The 18,256-nt window shown below is 39.4% G+C and overlaps 1 protein-coding gene across 5 annotated transcripts in view; it reads left to right on the top strand.

The window, feature by feature from the left end:
• The window catches only part of ARHGAP24 (Rho GTPase activating protein 24), a 716,382-nt gene extending 709,627 nt beyond the window's left edge, over positions 1-6,755 (top strand). For 3 of the 5 annotated variants that reach the window (XM_083176529.1, XM_083176535.1, XM_083176520.1), the window contains exons 9-10: positions 1,757-2,831; positions 4,635-6,755. In XM_083176529.1, the coding sequence (XP_083032655.1) occupies positions 1,757-2,831; positions 4,635-4,878 (1,319 nt within the window). In that variant the 3' untranslated portion in view covers positions 4,879-6,755. The remainder of the gene's footprint in view (positions 1-1,756; positions 2,832-4,634) is intronic. The other 2 variants (XM_083176553.1, XM_083176544.1) reach the window with 1 other exon arrangement.
• Positions 6,756-18,256: the final 11,501 nt, after the last annotated feature.

The following is an 18,256-nucleotide window of genomic DNA, read 5'->3' as shown; positions in this document are numbered from 1 at the left end:
CCTGCAGCAGCAGCGAAGGCTCATATAAAAATTTACAGTAAGTGGCACTTTTGGGGGCATTGCTTAAGGGACGCTACAAGTGGCAGTATGTGGGGGCATTACACATAATGTGTGGCTCAATGTGTAAGGGGCATTACGGTGTGCAGCATCATGTGTAAGTGGCATTATGTGTGCAGCATCATGTGTAATGGGTTCTATGGTGTGTGGCATCATGTGTAATGGGTACTATGGTGTGCGGCATAATGTGTAATGGGTACTATGGTGCCATCAAGCAAGAACCCCCTAGCAATGAACACGTAGGTAAGAAGCACTTATGTGGCAAATATGTAATGGGCATTACGGTTTGTTATATAGTATGTAATGGGCATCATGATTTGTGGCACAATGTTTAATGGGCATTATGGTGTGTGGCCTAATGTGTAATTGGCATTATGGCGTGTGGCATTATGTGTAATGGGTATTACGGAGTTTGCTAAAATGTGTAATGGGCATTACCGTGTATGGTCTAAAGTGTAATACCACACCGCTTTTTGTGATGCCATGCCTCCTTTCCATGGGACCACGCCCCCTTTATGCCGCGCAAAGGTCCCCCTACTGTTGTGTCTAGTTCTGGGACCACCCATTACCATAATTCTAGATTCGCCTATGATCCTTCCCCCATCACAAGAAATAAATATAGATTTGGTGGGCTGAAATGATCTTATAGTTTTTACAGCAATTTGCATTTGTCATTCAGGATTTAAGTTACAGCCATACACTTCATTCAGATTCCACACACAATTAAAGAATAAAAGATTAAAAAACGGACTCAATGGAAAAAGCACACTGTACAACTATATTATATAAAATGAATCAGTGCAGTCTTGTGAAGTACTTTGCTGCATCACATTGACACAGATTGGGTAATTCAATTAGCATTGGTGATTTACTGAAACAGGGCTATTCAATTATACCCACAGGCTGCAGTAATTGGGGAACTCCCTGTGACATACTGTAGCCTGTTTTTGGGTGCCACGGCCATGTTTACCCATAGATTTACAACGTATCCTAGATTCTATGGGTTAGTGCCTGTTAACACAGTAATTTACCAGGCAAGAGAAAAAGGCTGTAAATGAATAGCCCCAGGTGTCAAAGCTACCACCCTCGTTCACAGGCGGCATATTTCTAGGTGTAATTGGCTTCCCTCCTAAGATCGGTCATTATGTCAACAGTGTCTTCGTCTACGTCAGCAGTCTAAAGATTGACCACTATTTATTGAAGTCAGAAGGTGGACACAAGCAAAGGGTCAACATGAGAAAAGGTTGACATGAGTTTTTAATGAGTTTTTAATATTTTTTTTTAAATGGACTCGTTGATACTTTACCACCAAAGCAACAGTACAGTAATGCAGTGTCCGGTGACATAGACACCAAAAAAAACATGATAAAATCATGTCGACCTTTTTCATGTCAACCGTTTCCATATTGACCTTCCTTGTTTCGACCATTTGACCACATCAACCTAATGCATGTTGACATTTTTCATGTGTTGACCTTCTGCCTGTCAATTAATAGTGGTCGACCTTTTCACTGTCAACCTAACATTCCACACCCCTAAGATGCATATTCACAAAAAACACGCAGAAGAGCTGCACTGGTCAGTGTGGATCACAAATTTTATCTATCTATCTATCTATCTATCTATCTATCTACTGTATCTATCAATCGCTACAGATGTTGTACATAGGTGTAACCTGGGTCTTCTCCTTATTTTGCAGGCACTGTTATGGTGCAGCAGCTGATGGCAGTGATGATAAGTGAGCATGAAGTACTTTTCCCCAAAGATGCCGATGTTCAGATCCAAATTGGACAAGAGCTTAGTAACAACAATATCGAATTGCAGAAGAAAATGATTTTAGGCCAAATACAAAATAAAGAGAACAATAACACAAAGGATATAGCAGTGAGGCGTTGTTCCTGGGAGAAGTCTGATTCTTCCCAAAAGCCCATTGTTGATAATGGCTCCCCCACTGCACTCTCAGGAAGTAAATCCAGCAGCCCAAGGAATAGCATTCATAAACTTGATGTTACCCGAAGTCCGCCACTAATGGTGAAGAAGAACCCAGCATTTAATAAGGGTAGTGGTATTGTTACAAACGGATCTTTCAGCAGCTCAGTGGAAGTCCATGACAAGCACCATTCATTACCTAATGGTACCTTACAGGCCAGGAGAACCTCTTCCCTGAAAAGTTCAGGTACTAAAATGGGCACTCACAGTGTGCAGAACGGTGCTGTAAAAATGGGAGTGTGTAGCACAGACACAATGAGCAATGCTTTGAACAGTCGGACCTCAAGCTGGCTGCCCAATGGATATGTAACATTAAGAGATAATAAACAAAAAGACTCAACAAGTGATTCCGCACAACAGCACAGGTTGTCCACATATGATAACGTGCACCAACAGTTTTCCATGATGAACTCTGATGATAAACAGAGCATAGACAGTGCAACATGGTCGACATCATCATGTGAGATATCCCTACCAGAAAACTCCAACTCTTGCCGTTCCTCTACGACAACTTGCGCAGAGCAGGACTTTTATGGTGGAAATTTTGAAGACCCTGTTTTGGATGGGCCAACCAACGAGGATGCTACCAATGCAGCAGACTTTGAGAGCAAATTTGACAGGAGAAGTGCAGGAGGACGCAGCAGCAGGGCTACCAGTAGCAGTGATAACAGTGAGACTTTTGTAGTGAGCAACACAAGTAACCACAGTGCGCTGCATAGTCTTGTCTCCAGCTTAAAGCAGGAAATGTCAAAACAGAAAATGGAGTATGAGACAAGAGTAAAAAGGTATTACTATTGCTCTGTATTTATAAAGCTTGAACATGTTATAGAAAATTGTACAATAATATTGATAGCAGAAAACAGTCACTGACAGGTGAGCGGAATCAGCAGGAAAAGCATAAAATTCATATAAAGCAAAGATTTACATCATACAGCTGATGTGTGTACATTGTCTACATTGTTAGGAGCAGTGGACAGGCCAGCAACTGGTCTCCAGAGACTGTTATAGCTTCCGGGTGCTGGCGACTTGCCCCCTGTGCGTGACATCACACATTAAGTAGGTAGGGCCAGCACAGGGTACCAGTGCTAGAACAAACCATGAGGCAAATATATTTTTTGGCATGCAAGGTAAATACGGGCTGCTTCTACATGTAATCAACAATTACTGAACATCTTTTTGTTACACTGCAAGTAGATATGAGTCCAAACATTCACCTCCCAAATCTACTGTACACAGTATCTCACTGCATATTTTTTATTTGCCCCTCCTGCAGTGTGGTTTCACCAACTTTTTGCTTGCTCTAGGAATAGACATTGGAAGAGGATGGTCAGCAACCATCAATGTTCCCAATCTTTCCTTTTTTGGTGGTCGACAACCATTGAATCTGCATTCTGATACCCATCCAATGACTGGCTGTTTATTTGTAACTGTGGACACACAAAAGTGGTGTCTGCAGCTTGACTTTTGGTGGCATGCACGATGCTCAGACTGTTTCTGCTCATGCACACAGTACAACCATAGATGATAATGCAATCATATTGGTTTGATGCAGTGGCTAGTAACAATTGCATAGCTGATTTGATGAAGGAAGCCCATTCGATAAAATGTAATGTAACTGACAGGAAGAAGAAAATGATGCGTTATATTTTATTTTTTGTTATCGTTATTACACAAAATGTAGGCATCATCTTACGTTGGGTGATATGTATACATGCATGAAAACAGTGTAGATACAATTCACAACAACAAACCTTCTCATACATATATACAGTATTGGATGAATTGAAGACATTACAGTGAAACCACAGACACCAGGAACAAGGATTAGGCAACACTCTGTAGTTGTGGGAGTGACAAGCAGTGAGTTTTGGGGAGGCACATCTCACTAAAGGGGACAAAAAGTGACAAAGAGACAAAAGACAACGAGCACTGGTAGCACAAATAGCTATAGTAGGAGAACAAAGGGGATTCTGTACAATTGAAATTGTCTAGTGGAAAATGCCCAAAGACTCAGCAGAGGTTTTAGCAAAAGAATGTATTTACTCATTTCATGTTTATTTAAACATCGATTTCTGAACACTTTAATTAAAAACATTTTTTTTGCTGATTCTTACCATCTTCCATTTATTCCTTTTGGTCAGCACAATACACATTAATGTTCATTTTTTAAATTTAATTTAGAACTCAAACCTAAACTTGTTATTTAGACCATATTGACATCAATGGGGGTATTCAATTATCTACAGTTATTTACAGCAGCTAATGGATTTGGTGGGGCTATTCAACTGAATAGCCCCAATATCTGACACTTATTGGGGATTAAGCTTTGGGTTCCTCAGGCACGCAAAACGTAATTCCCAATAAGCAGCCCACAGAGCTATGATGACAAATGGGTTCTGGATATATTTCTCCACAAAAATAAAGTGTTTTAAATGGATAGACCGATAATGACCATTGGTCAAAAATTTGCAGCCAATTTTTGGGGGGAGATAAATGATCTGGGAAAATTGAATACTCCCAAAAATGTCAGCATTTTACATTTATATGTTTTTCTCTAATCCAACTGACTTTCATATGTGTATCTTCAGCCTGGAACAAAGAAATCTGACTCTGGAGACAGAAGTAGTTGCCCTGCATGAAGAACTGGAACAGGAGAAAAAGAAGTACACCATGGTGGAAATTAAGATGAGGAATGCGGAACGTGCAAAAGAGGACGCTGAGAAAAGAAATGACATGTTGCAGAAGGAGATGGAGCAGTTTTTCTCTACATTTGGAGACCTTACAGTGGAACCTCGTAGACCAGAGAGAGGAAACACAATATGGATTCAGTAAAGTGGGCCAAAGTATGTTGGACAGTGAGATGTACAGAAGCTGTAGAGATACCACCGGAAGGTGTCAGGTGACTGGTCACCTGACTGGGATTAGCACTCATTTCTTGGTACCTTTCAGGCAGGAATGAAATAAGATTAATCAACATCATAAGCAGTACCTTTCAGAGAGTCTGTTATATTATTACATGCTCCATAATGCTACTGTCAAGTGTTACAACTGGATGTGTGTAAATAGATTTAAAAAGTGTTATTAAAAAAAAAGAGAATTGTATTTCAAGAATTATAATAATGCAAGTATTGTATTTAAAATGGCAAATTGATATGTTGTCGCAGTCAGCTTTATATGAAGTCAATACAGTATACCCTTGCACTTAAACATAATACAATATTTTTGCTCATTGTGCTACCATCAGCTTATTTTGTATATCAACTGTTACTATTACTATGTTGATAGGGAATGAACAAAGAAAAAAAAAACAATGTGGCTTTGATGTTTGTGCCAACCAATTGCCTATGACCAAAAGAAAGTGTACAGAATTTTATAAAGCATTACCGCAAAACTGGTCATGCCTGGCTCTTTTTATATAGTATGCCTTTCTTCTACCTGTAGTAAAAAAGAATCTAAGTTATTTGTTGTTGTTGATGATGATGGTGACGATGAGGGTCATTTCACACACAGAAGCCAGTGCTACTTTGCACTTCAGTTTGCTAAAATGATCGTTCTCCCCCATACATTTACTTGCAGGAATCACTATTGTACATAGACGGGTGGACATACTGTAGCGACAGCATTGTATTATTAGCAAATGTCAATGTACTTTCAGCTAATGTACAGTACTATTACCTGTTATTGTGTCATCAAAATCTGTCATTTCAGTTATTAACACTTAAAATATAATCAAATGGGAAACAATTTAGTGGTTATTGCACTGTGAAAATGTGGGATGCTCCTACAGTTGGATGTCGGGATCACAACTGCCAATGAACGATAACAAGATTTAGTAATGTTTTGGATATTGAAAATAAAAAGTAAGATAAAATATATTTTCTTACAAATAAGTATTGCCTATAGCAGATAAGGATCAACTAGTTCATTACGTATGTCCCAAACTTCACAATAATTACCTTACATAAATATTCTTAGAACAATGTATTTTAGTAAAACATTGTGGTCTATGTACTAAGCCTTTTGAGAGATAAAGTGCAGAGAGAGATAAAGTACCAGCTAATCATCTCCTAACTGTCATGTCACATGACAGGAACGCTCCATCGCCAAGGCTTAGTAAATTGACCCCATGGTCTTTAATTTTTATTCCTCAAAACTCAAATCACTTTGGTATCCAGCCAAACACATTTTATTGATAAAACAGTAAATTGCTAGATAGGGGTGCTAAGGAATATTGTGAGAGTGGAGCGAGGGAGATTAAATAAATTGGGGGAGGAATTGTCTACAGAATTGGATTTGTTCAGGTCCCGGGGACTTTTATGTGCTTTGACACTAAATATTCATGCATATGTTGCCAATTTCAGACATCACCATGCCAATTACATCAAATTACAACAAAGTTTAAACTGCGTATTAGAAAGGTTGGTACTTGTTTCCTACAATTTGCTTAGTGGGCTATTCTGCATAGGGAAATCGCATCGCATAGCATGTTCCATTTTAGGACCATGCGATGTGCGATGTGATTTTCCTATGTAATTTATTCACTGCTTTCTCAGCCTCGGGCCATCGCATCGCATCTGCCGCAAAATCGCATGCGATCGCATTTTATAGGGTGTGCGATGCCATGACATTAGGTATACAATAATATGATTGTATGTCCCAAAAATAGGTTTAACGCACCCCCCACTATAAACGCCACCACGAAGTGTTGCGAGCCCCGCGAGGGGCTGCGGAACGCGTCCTCCGACCTTTTTATTCCCCCACTATCCACATTGGCGTGGAGTTGATTTTATATAGTGTGGCGAGCGCAGCGAGCCACTGAGCCCGAAGCATGGCGAGCGCAGCGAGACCCGCAAGGGGACACGGAATACATGTAAAGTAATCTGTGTCCCCTCGCGGGGCTCTCTGCGCTCTCCACGCTTTGGGCTCGGTGGCTATCTGCGCTCGCCACACTATATAACATCAACTCCACGCCAATGTGGATAGTGGGGGAATAAAAAGATCGGAGGACGCGTTCCGCCGCCCCTCGCGGGGATCGCTGCGCTCGCCACGCTTCGGGCTGGCGTGGATAGTGGGGGGGTGCGTTAAACCTATTTTTGGGACATACAATCATACATTATTATTGTGTGCCTAATGTCATGGCATCGTACATCCGATTAAATCGCATGCGATTTTGCGGGACTCGCGATGCAATGCGATGCGATATAGTGGGGTACAATGAGCATAGAAAAAATTACATTAAAAAAATCGCATCGCTTCGCATCGCATCACATGCCGCTATAATGGCCCATGCGATGCGAATTCCCTACGGTGCCATACGTAGGAAATCTGGGCGCCGTGCTAGGAAACAAGTACTGAAAGGTTTTCCACTTTCAAAAACAGATTGCACCCCCTGTACAGTAGATGGCGCCACTACTGTCCAAGAACCTTACTCTGTTGCCTGAAGCCAGATGCCTGACTGCATAGAGTGTTCCTCATTTTGATGCTGGTATCTGGATGGAAGATAAATAAATAGACTGTCAATTTGTGGACACCAGATGGTCAACAATCAATAGGTCTACACTTTAATGGTTTACATAGACTTAGACCGACAGGGTCAAAAGGCCAACTATGCAAATAGTCAACACAGAAAATATTGACAAATTGTTTTTCACGATGAACCATGATTTTTAGGGTAAGTGTGAAGGTTAGGCACCCTGGGGGATAGAGTTAGGTTTCCCAAGGAGTCAATTAAGATAAGGCAGTTGGCTCAGGTTTTGTGTTAGGCTGTGGAAGGGGATGGCTTTGATTAGGTACTAAGGGGAGTAATAATAAAACATCATTTCTGGGTCGTCCATTTAACTGTTGACCGTATAACCCTGTCAACCTATTGACTGTCTATCTATAGACTGTCAATCTTTGAATCCACACCCATTGTTGGATATGGACCCTGTATTTATCGGTCAGAGCTATTTGTATGGAGAGCTCATGTATTTGCAATGAGAAGATGGAGCATAAGGCTCTGCACAGCTGCACTATGGCCATGTGTGGTATAGTTGTATGGTACTACAGGGGCATCACTTACCCCTATGATACCAAGCATGGTTGCCAGTAATGTATGCATGTGACCCATGAAGAGAGAGCGGGGTTTCATGAAGAGGGTGTGGCCTCACATCCCAAATCACTGTTTACATCACTGTTGTGCTGCGTCCCACAGCCCTGTAGTGATGCCACTGCTGTACTATATATATCTGCTTACTGTGCAGTGAATATATTTAGTACTACTATAAACCATCCATCATACACTATTAATAGTATTGTTTAGGGCTGGTTCACCCTTTAGGAATGTATTAGGGTGCTATAATAAAAACAAATATTGTGTGTGTTAGACTTTACCTATGTTCCTTTTTAGTTTAGTGTAATGTACAGGTTGGAATGAAACATAATAATATGATATACAGTAGAGGTTAGAACATACAGATTTTATTTAGACATTTACTGCAGCATCAAACTACTTAAATGGAATGGTACAGATTTCCCAACATTCATGTAAATGGGTTGGATGTGAAAATGATGGTCTCCTGAAGGCTACAGTTGCTCCAGCTGCATCTTCTGGGTCCCAGTGTTAGAGTAAGTATTTGGCTCACACTGCTTCATCTAGTCTAACCCTAACCTCCTCTAACCAAAGCCCTCCTGCTTCTAGGATAACCTAACGCTGACATTCTGATAACGTCAACATTTTCACCGGTTGACATTCTAAGAATATTGACGTTGCTTGTCTTCATTTTATCAATGCTGACATAACTGAATGTCAACATTGTTACTGCCAACCTTCTGACTACATCCTTTGTAAAACCCATGCGGTAATATCAATTTTTCAAATTATAAGTTGAAACTTTCCCCTCTGGATCGGATATTCAAACTGTGTTGATATTTCCTTAAAGGGGAAATATTGGCACTCACCTATTCAATGCCACAATTAACGACAGCATCGAAGGGTGTCAGATCCGTCCTTTTTTAAAAGTCTGATAGGTTTTGTCGGAAACGGACGCGGATTGTCAAATTCACTGACATTTTATTGACAATCCACGGACATTTTTGCGACTTTACGTCACTCGATGGGGGGAATATTGAATTCCGACTGTCGAGTTACTGTCGGATCGGACGAAAACGGCCCAGGATTCCGACTGTCGGGATGTTGAATACCCCCCACAGTGTTGTACATTTTACTATTGGGATAGATGTATGAAAACGTAAAGAGATAAAGCATGAATCAATCAGCTCCTAACCATCGTTTTCATACAGCCTGTAGCATGACAGACTTTGATTTGCTGGTTCTTTCTATCTCTCCAAGCTTTGATACACCGCCCCCTTAATCTGGTCACTGAAACTTTGAGATATGACATGTGTGTTGCATGTATTCCAGGCACTGAAACATTTATAACAACGTACTAAGATGATAATTAGCAATTGTGTTTAACTACAGTAGTTAGTATTAAATGTCCACGAAGGTATAAATAGCTATAATATGGAATACAGTGTCTCTCTATTTATATATAACATCCTCAATTGTATTAGATGTAAATATGCACAGGTAAAATCACCTGCACTGCATTTAATACATTTCCATATAATTCTTGAAGGAATTAAAGGACACCAGAGCATGCAACTGTCATGAGAGACTGTGCCCACACCTGCACTAGTAAACAAATGACATACAGTACTGTATATACAATAATAAATAATTAGGAATAAAAAATATCAGTGCTCAGTCTTTTTCCTCTTTACCCCGGTTAGGGTGGGAGACATGCCCCAAAACTGAATTCAGTGCCAGCACTAGTATATTATGTCACATTAGTAATGCAAATAAGGGTACTTGTGTAGTTTCACGACGCCAGCATGGCGCTGTGCTACTTCCGGTTTCTACGCTCGTCAAACTATCTAAAATAAACTAACTTAACTCCATGCCAACATTGATAGTTCATACCCCCATTATCCATGTTGGCATGGAGTTGATTTTAGATAGCGTGGCGAGCGCAGCGAGCCACCAAGCCCGCAGCGTGGGCGAGCGAAGCGAGCCCCGCAAGGGGACTCAGACGCGCGGCGCCATGCAGGCGCCGTGAAACTACACAAGTACCCAAATAAGATGCAGATTTTATGAAAAGTATGTGCCAAGATTCCTACTACAGCTTAGTTGCAAAACCAGTGCTGGTCCATGTAGCCCACTGAGGAATTGAGGCTATGTATGAGGACAAATCTTTATTATATACTGCTGATCAAAGGACAGGTTTTTATTATTATTATTATTCTCAATTATTATTAAAGATTATTTATTATTTAAGAATCATCTTATTGTGCTGCATTATTCCCTTATTGGTAATGATTTCCAATTCTTATTTATATACTCACAACACATAACAACATAATAACATAAAGCTTTTGACTCTGAAGAAAATATTTGCTGGACCCTGATGCGTTAAACCATTTGAAACACTTCTGTTATGTTACTCATTTGTGTTTCTCTTACAAAGCTAAGATTGTCCCCTTTGCACCTTACAGGTATATTACAATTGTACAGTAGATTATAGGACAAGCATAGGAATGTGTGTATGGAGGATATCAGCCTGCTAAAACAACATGTACAACCAATATTGTTCTTAAAAATAAAGCTTTTATTTATAACTATAACAACTTGTATTGTGCTTGTTATATGTATTTTGTTGAACTTATTATACATGTATTGTCTACATCAGAGGTGCATACACATGGTGAGGTTTTGACTATGTAAGATTTTGACTGATTTCCCTTGAACTCCATGGAGCACAGAACCATACAATATTGACTATATTTACTTGAGATTATGATTATGGCCTATTTTTAATTTTACTAGATCAATAGATTGTACACAATATAGTCAATATTGGCTTACCTGCACAGTCTAATTTTTCTTGCGATGCTGATCCCACAGGATTATGCAATGGCATCACAAGCTGTGTACACACTGTGCAATTTGTGCTAACCTTTCTTCCAAATTTGAGTATATAGTCAAAATCGGATGCTCAAATTGTACCTTGTGTATGCATAATGCACCTTAAGTTAAATTCCTAAACTGTGTGCTGTGGCATCCTGGGGTGCCTTGGGGAACTTGAAGGGTTGCCCTGGTTTGGTGGTCTGCGACCAATTCAAATGAGTCATGACCAATGTAATAGGAAAAGTGTGGACAAACAGAAGTGATTCCTGCCCATTACCACATAACTGAAACTAAGGATGAGATATAAACACTATTTATTTTATTTTATTGTTTTTCTGATTTTATCAATGAGAAATTCTTGACCTAGGGGCGCCATGATTCAAAAAAGTTTAAGAACCACTGCCTTAAGGGTTTTCACTGATTTTGTTGATTATTCTATCTGTTTGCTGGCACTTCGGGTAAATTCCGAGCATTTATGGCAGTAGAGGAAAATTTATTATCATAGATAAGCTATTGCAGTTGCTCCAGTTAAGTCCCATACACACAAATGAAAATTAAAAGACATCACAGAAGGGCCCTTTAAAAAAAAGTCTAGTGTGTAAACTCAATATCGTTAACGATAAGCACTACATACATCATTAAGGACCCCCTCCATCTGCTGAACATGTGGCTATATAGCCAAAAGACACGCATGTTCAGCGGGTCCCGGTGACGTCACTGAATGATATCGTTTTCCAATATCGTTCAGCATATACACTCAAACGTTAACTATATTGATGGTGCCCCTAGTCTTCTAGTGTGTATGGGGGTCACCATTCATCCTATAGTAGCTAAGCAATGACCCCAGAGGGTTGGAGTTGCCATTGACACCTAGCTATCGTGTTTAATATTATAAGGTATCTACTGTAGGTCACTTTTAGCCTCGTAATTTTATGTGCAGTCTTTAGAGCCACACAAAGAATAGAAATAGAATATATCAGTCCCACAGTGGCCTATGCAGGGACTGATTGTTTTGGAATTGCCAAACTACATATGAGAGCTTATTCTGTGCTGTGGAGTTTTATTCAGATGTTTAAAGGACAACTAATCCTAAAAAAGGATTAAGCAATCATTCACAAATTGAATACTTAATCCAAATTAGACTTGTGGGCATGAGGTTATGTGGCCAGTTGTAGATCTCTGAGCTGTTTTACCTGGCATTAAAGGGGAAAGCTTGACATAACTTGTTAGTTTCCCAATGGTGACTGGTGGAATCAAAATAGAAGTAGACCTGTCCTCAAATCCAGCTAATGCAGTTATACAAAACGGACAAGGCTTGGAGGCTTTTGGAAATAATACTGCTTTAAATAATAGCGAACCCAAAGTGTTTTGTCTGAGCCATGGGGGAGATTTATCAAAGAGGGATAAACAATATAAACAAATAACAGAACTCATTTACAGATAAAAGCATTTACAGATAAACTAAAAATACAACAATGGGACAAGGTAAAATGATTAGCCAGGTCGCATTGTGTGTTAACAAAATAGTATAATCCAGTGGTTCCCAAACTGTGCGCATAGGCTGCCTCGGGTGCCTCGGGACACTTGCAGGGGTGCCTCAGGTTGGTCGTCCGGGACCAATTCAAATTATTTATGATCAATTATTTCTGGACAAAACCAGTGCTGGTAGCTGACAATCATAAAATGTGTACAATCAGAACCAAATCCTGCCCTTTACCACGTAACTGAAACTAAGAAGCACATATAAACACAATCTACTTCATTTGATATATATTTTTGGAGGCCTAGGTGTGCCGTGGAAAAATTCTGATACTCTAGGGTGCAGTGATTAGAAAAAGATTGGGAACCCCTGGTATAATCTGATTATTATTAATTTTGTTATGCACAATGCGACAAGGCTAATTCTATATACTGTACACTCTGTTGGACATTAGTCAATAATAAATCACATAGGGGTACATTTTATATAGAAAACCAATAGAACTTTGACTTATATGGAGACTCGGGTATTAAATTGTGGTCTGTCATTCGTCCCCACAAACAAGTGGGAAGACTTCAAGTGAAAAATAGACCTGAACCGGTTGAACAGAAACTGGAAATTAAAACATTTTTTCAGTCAAGACCAGACCGATAAACAACTGTCCAGTCCTACATCATTCGATTGATTTAAGAAAAAAATCCCGGTTCGACCCGCCATCCAACAACATATCAATACAAAGTTCTCGACACCCAGGTATTGACCACTGCGCCCATGACACCCTCTCATTCCAACCTCTCCTGTGATGAATGGAAGGCTCTTAAAGATCTCAAGTCGTATGATGACATCATGATCCTCCCCGCCGACAAGGGTGGGGGGAGTGTGTTGTGGGACCTTGAAGCCTACAAAAAAAGAGGTGTATTCCCAAATATCCAACCCTGCTTCCTATGAACGCCTGTTGGCCGATCCCACTGCCCCATACAAGCGAGAATTGGATCAGATTCTCATCAATGCAGTGAACCAAGGTTGGATCCCTGTAGCCACTCGCGAATATTTGACCACAGATTTCCCCAAAACGCCCATTTTTTATTGCATTCCAAAGTATCATAAGGATGCTCAAACCCCACATGGTCGACCGATCATTTCGGGCCAAGAGTCCCTATATAGTCCCATTTCTACATTCCTTGACTACTTTCTCAAGCCATGTGTCCAGAGATTGTATTTACAAGATACTACCGACTTACGGAACAAAATCAAGGAATTTGGGGTTACCCAACATGTGGCTCTGTTCTTTGGACATAAGCAGCTTATATACCAGCACCCCCCACCGTGAGGGATTGCTGGCTACTTCATGATTGCTGGAATCTGATTCCAATTACGTTGGACCTCCTGTCCCCTTCTTTAACCAATTTCTGGAATTGACTTCAACACTCAATTGCTTTATTTTTAATAAAGAATTCTTCCAACAGTGAACAGGGTGTGCCATGGGGTTTCCTGTGGCACCCTTGTCCGCGAATGTCTATATGCACTTTGTGGAACAGGAACTTTTCCTTCAGTGCCACTTTGCCTCATCCATTTGCTTTTATTTGAGGTACATCAATGATGTCCTCTTATTTTGGACAGGCAACAAAACAGCCTTTGAGGAGATGGTCACAGAGATCAATCTAAGAGACTGCCCCATTAAGTTCACCTATGAACTTAGCCAAGTTCGTAAATCCGCCAGGCAAATTGCCAAGCAAATACTTGTATTCATCATAATGACCTGTAATGTTTACCTTATATATAAAATGTAATCTTTTTATTATACAACACTTTTTATTTGAATTACTATAACTAAGGTGAGTGACGCTGGCATTTTTAGCAGATATTTTGCACATCTCTCGCAGAGATGTTGGCACTCAGAACATGTGGGTTATTTTATATTGAAACACGTTGCGCTTTACTTATCTGCAGACCTTACTGATCTGGACCAGCTATATTCATTGGAAGACTTCTTATTTCACTGATTGTCAGCTTGCACTCTCTTGCCACAACACCTTGCTAAGCAGCTTGATAATGGATCAACCTCATCTATTGGGTAATATTCCCATCTTGCTGGAGATTATACCATATTCCTATAATATATTACTGCATACAGTATATGCACTGTGAAGGGTCATTGATAACAAATTACTGATTAATGAATACAGTTGGATACCTCATTAGTGCTGGTTATGGAGCATAACTTAGTCATTTATTTTCCCTTCATTTTATAATTAATAGTGTCTAGGACTTTCCTATAATAATTGATTAATTTATGGGGGATTAGTATCTTGTTTCAATGTTTTTAATGATTCGGGAAACCAATATTTTACCTAATTGCATTGCTGTATTTTGATTTTGCCAGTGATCCTCAAGTGCTGTTCTTTGTTTTATTATTATTGTTTAGACTTGGTTTTTTAGGAGTCTGACAGAAATCCATTGAATAGCAGCTAAATTTTTTTTAATATATATATATATATATATATATATATCCATAGAGAGAGATTATGTGGAGATAGAGAGAGAACAGTAACAACCAATAAGCTTCTAACTACCATTTTACTGGCAGCTTATGACAGGGGCTGATTGGTCTGTACTTTATCTCTCTCCCCATTTAGGATAGTAGAGCTTATGTGAGATATGATTTCCATATGTTTTTCAATTTACATTTCTGCAGTTACAGTTCTAGACTACATGCTCTATTAATCATAGGGATAATAATGCCCTTTTCTTATTTTTAGCAGTAGAAACGTGTTGTTATTAAATAACAAAAAAGTGTTGGCATCGGTTATGTTCTATGCCCCTTCTTTGTCCTTCCCCATCGCCACTCATGTCCTTATTTAGGAACCTGGCCTTTCCTCCTGGGATCCCAGATTCCTCATTCTGTGATTGGAGCTTGGTAGGGTTAAACAGAATGGGTCAACTTTGGGACTCAGATGGTATTTTGAGTTTTCTGAAAATTCAATCTACCTGGGGTTTACCTAATAGGGAAATGTGGAGGTTCTTGCAGATTAAACATTTCCTGTCAACCCTTTTCCCCCAAAGGGCTGCACTACACTCCCCAACTCCTTTTGAAAACTTGTGCCTCTCCCATTTGTACACACAGGATTCCCTCTGGGCTATTTATAAATTAATTATGGACCATGCATTCCCAGCAAATCCTACATTTCTGGATTATTGGAAAGCTGACTTGAAGGGTCTAATAGGAGAGGATGATTGGGCATAAATACTTGCTAATACTTTTTCTTCCTCCTCCAGTGTACTGGTGCTGAAGACTCACTATAAGGTACTGCGAATACCGTTGTCCTGCCTTGTTTGCTAAAATGTACCAAGGGTTACCTAATACCTGATGGAGGTGTGTGTGGGGGGTGGCGGTGGGTGGTGTTAACGCCCCTACACATTTGGTGGAATTTTCCGCTTATTGAACCCTATTGGCGGAGAGTTAAGGAGATAGCTAGTCTTATATTAGGAGAAGAGTTACCATTTCTCCCTAGCTTTTGGCTCCTTAATCTATTGAAGTGACCCCAATCTCATTTCAAGAAGACACTTCTTAAGCTGTGTACACATGCTTAGATTTTTCCCTGTTTTCGATTCGATTTTGCTTATAGAAGCAAAATCGAATCCACATTGAATGGTTTTTAGGATACTTTCGATTCGATGCACGCTCCCGTTTTCTCAAAATCGAATAGAAAAATCTACTGTGCAGCCAAGGAAATCTCGAATTCGATCCAGTAAATCGAATAAGTACATTGTGCCTACATTGTGAAATCGAAATCGAATCAAATGCAAAAGTACAGATCTAATGACAAATCGAATCTAACATCAAATCTAAAGCAAATCTAAGCATGTGTACAGGGCTTTAGACATATTCTAAGTGCCTCTAAGGATTTTATGCCGGTGTACTGGAAGACTTCTGACATTACCACCATGTCTGAATGGTATGCCATACTAGAGCATTGCCTCCACATGGAGGACCTGTCTACCTTCTTGGCAGGTATAAGGAAACATTTTAAAAATCACTTGGCACACTTGGATACAATTAAAAGATTCAGAACATTATAAAATGTTACGATGATGCATGTCAGGGTTTTCCCCCTTCCCTTATGTGGTAAGTCCCTGTTCACTTTATTATTTTGGGTGCAAGACTTTCTCTTTCCCTATCCTTATCTCTCCCAATATTTTTGTTTTGCATCTCCTTTTTGTATTCGTTTTTCTTTCCTTATTTGCCTTTTTCTCCTCCATTTAACTATATACTGTATTACATCCTGTTAATTGTTTCACGATGGTGCCTGTTTCATGGTGGATTTTCCCGTTTTTTACTTTGTTTTCTCTTTACCTAAACATGAGCAGCGGGCAATGCAACTTCTATGCTATCTTTCACAAATGCAAAAAGTACCAAAAAGTAGTAGTAGTAGTAGTTTGTTTATTTACAAAAAGACACCACTTCCGGCTCCTTGGTGGGACCTCTGGTGCCTGAGGGGCACTTACCTTGCTAGCTCCACAAGTTTACTAGTATACTTATGTTGTGATGGCAAGTGTGTCCCTCCTCTGCCCTTGTCACCCTCTTCCGAAGAGATCATAGGGAATATGGTTCCACACAGCAAAGACTTTACTCTCTAGTGCAGGAAAAACCAATGCCAGTTCTCAACAGCTACCAATAGTTCACATTTACCAGACCACCTAACTTTTGTACAGGTTTAGTCATTACTCACTGATACATTTAAAAAAAATCCACAGGTGGAGCTAATTACTTCACTTGTAATTCTGTGAGACCAAGAAAAAGTTAACTGTTAGTAGCTCTGTGCAGAAGGAGGAGCCTACTTCCCAGAGCATGGTAAGATGCTGATGCACCAACATCCATTGCATCTACCCCTGGCTGGGGAGTGCAATTACTACTTTGTTCAAATATATTTTTTGTTTGGGGATTATGCCTTGCCTGGAATCGCTCTTTATGGCCCTGGCCCGGACAGACATTCACCATAGGTCTGTTCCCGTATTACAAATATATAAATACAAACTGAATTTAATAGCTTAAGCAGTAAATATTTTACGATGCTTTCAGGCATTCTCTTTAAATAAAACCCTAAATAAGTCAGTAATTCAAATGTACAAACATTCTAAATTTAATTTAATCTAAGTATTGCGTGCCACTACACTCCCATGGCACTTTTTTCTTCATGAAATTGTTAAGTGGTGCATATACAGTATTTGTGAGTATCTAGAGAAATCTAAAAATGAAATTAGATAGAATCAGATAATCAGCTGAAATTACATTTATTAATAGGGGCATTCGTGTATATATATATATATATATATATATATATATATATATATATATATATATATATATCTATACAGTAGCTCATCTAGTTTATTACTGATACACATTTTATTTTATTCAGACTTTTAGTTGTATTTCTAAATAAGATTTTAGGGTGCAATAATTCAACTTAATTTGTATTTAATTTGTGCACATACATTGCTCAGCTCCATGTTCCTACTGTATGTGCAGATCCCAATGCCCAGCTTAAGGATACAGCAGTTCTCCCTTGTGGCACCGACAATATTTTCCCGCCAAAACTTTATCATTCAGGTTCTTGTGGATGTACATGGATCTCAGATGTTTGAAAACCTTGATGTAGGGTCTATAAATCAGACCATTGCTATAGGTTGGTATTTTTATAATCTGTATTATTATTATTTAGATTTTTTATATTGACTGCATATTTGCTGCATATAGCAGCGTTTTATCATGGTACCGTGAT

The sequence above is a fragment of the Crinia signifera genome, chromosome 1 (genome assembly GCF_055691185.1).
Source record: "Crinia signifera chromosome 1, ASM5569118v1, whole genome shotgun sequence".
NCBI classification, from domain to species: Eukaryota; Metazoa; Chordata; class Amphibia; order Anura; family Myobatrachidae; genus Crinia; species Crinia signifera.
Note: the sequence above shows the minus strand (reverse complement) of the source record. Positions and strands in the feature narration are given on the sequence as shown.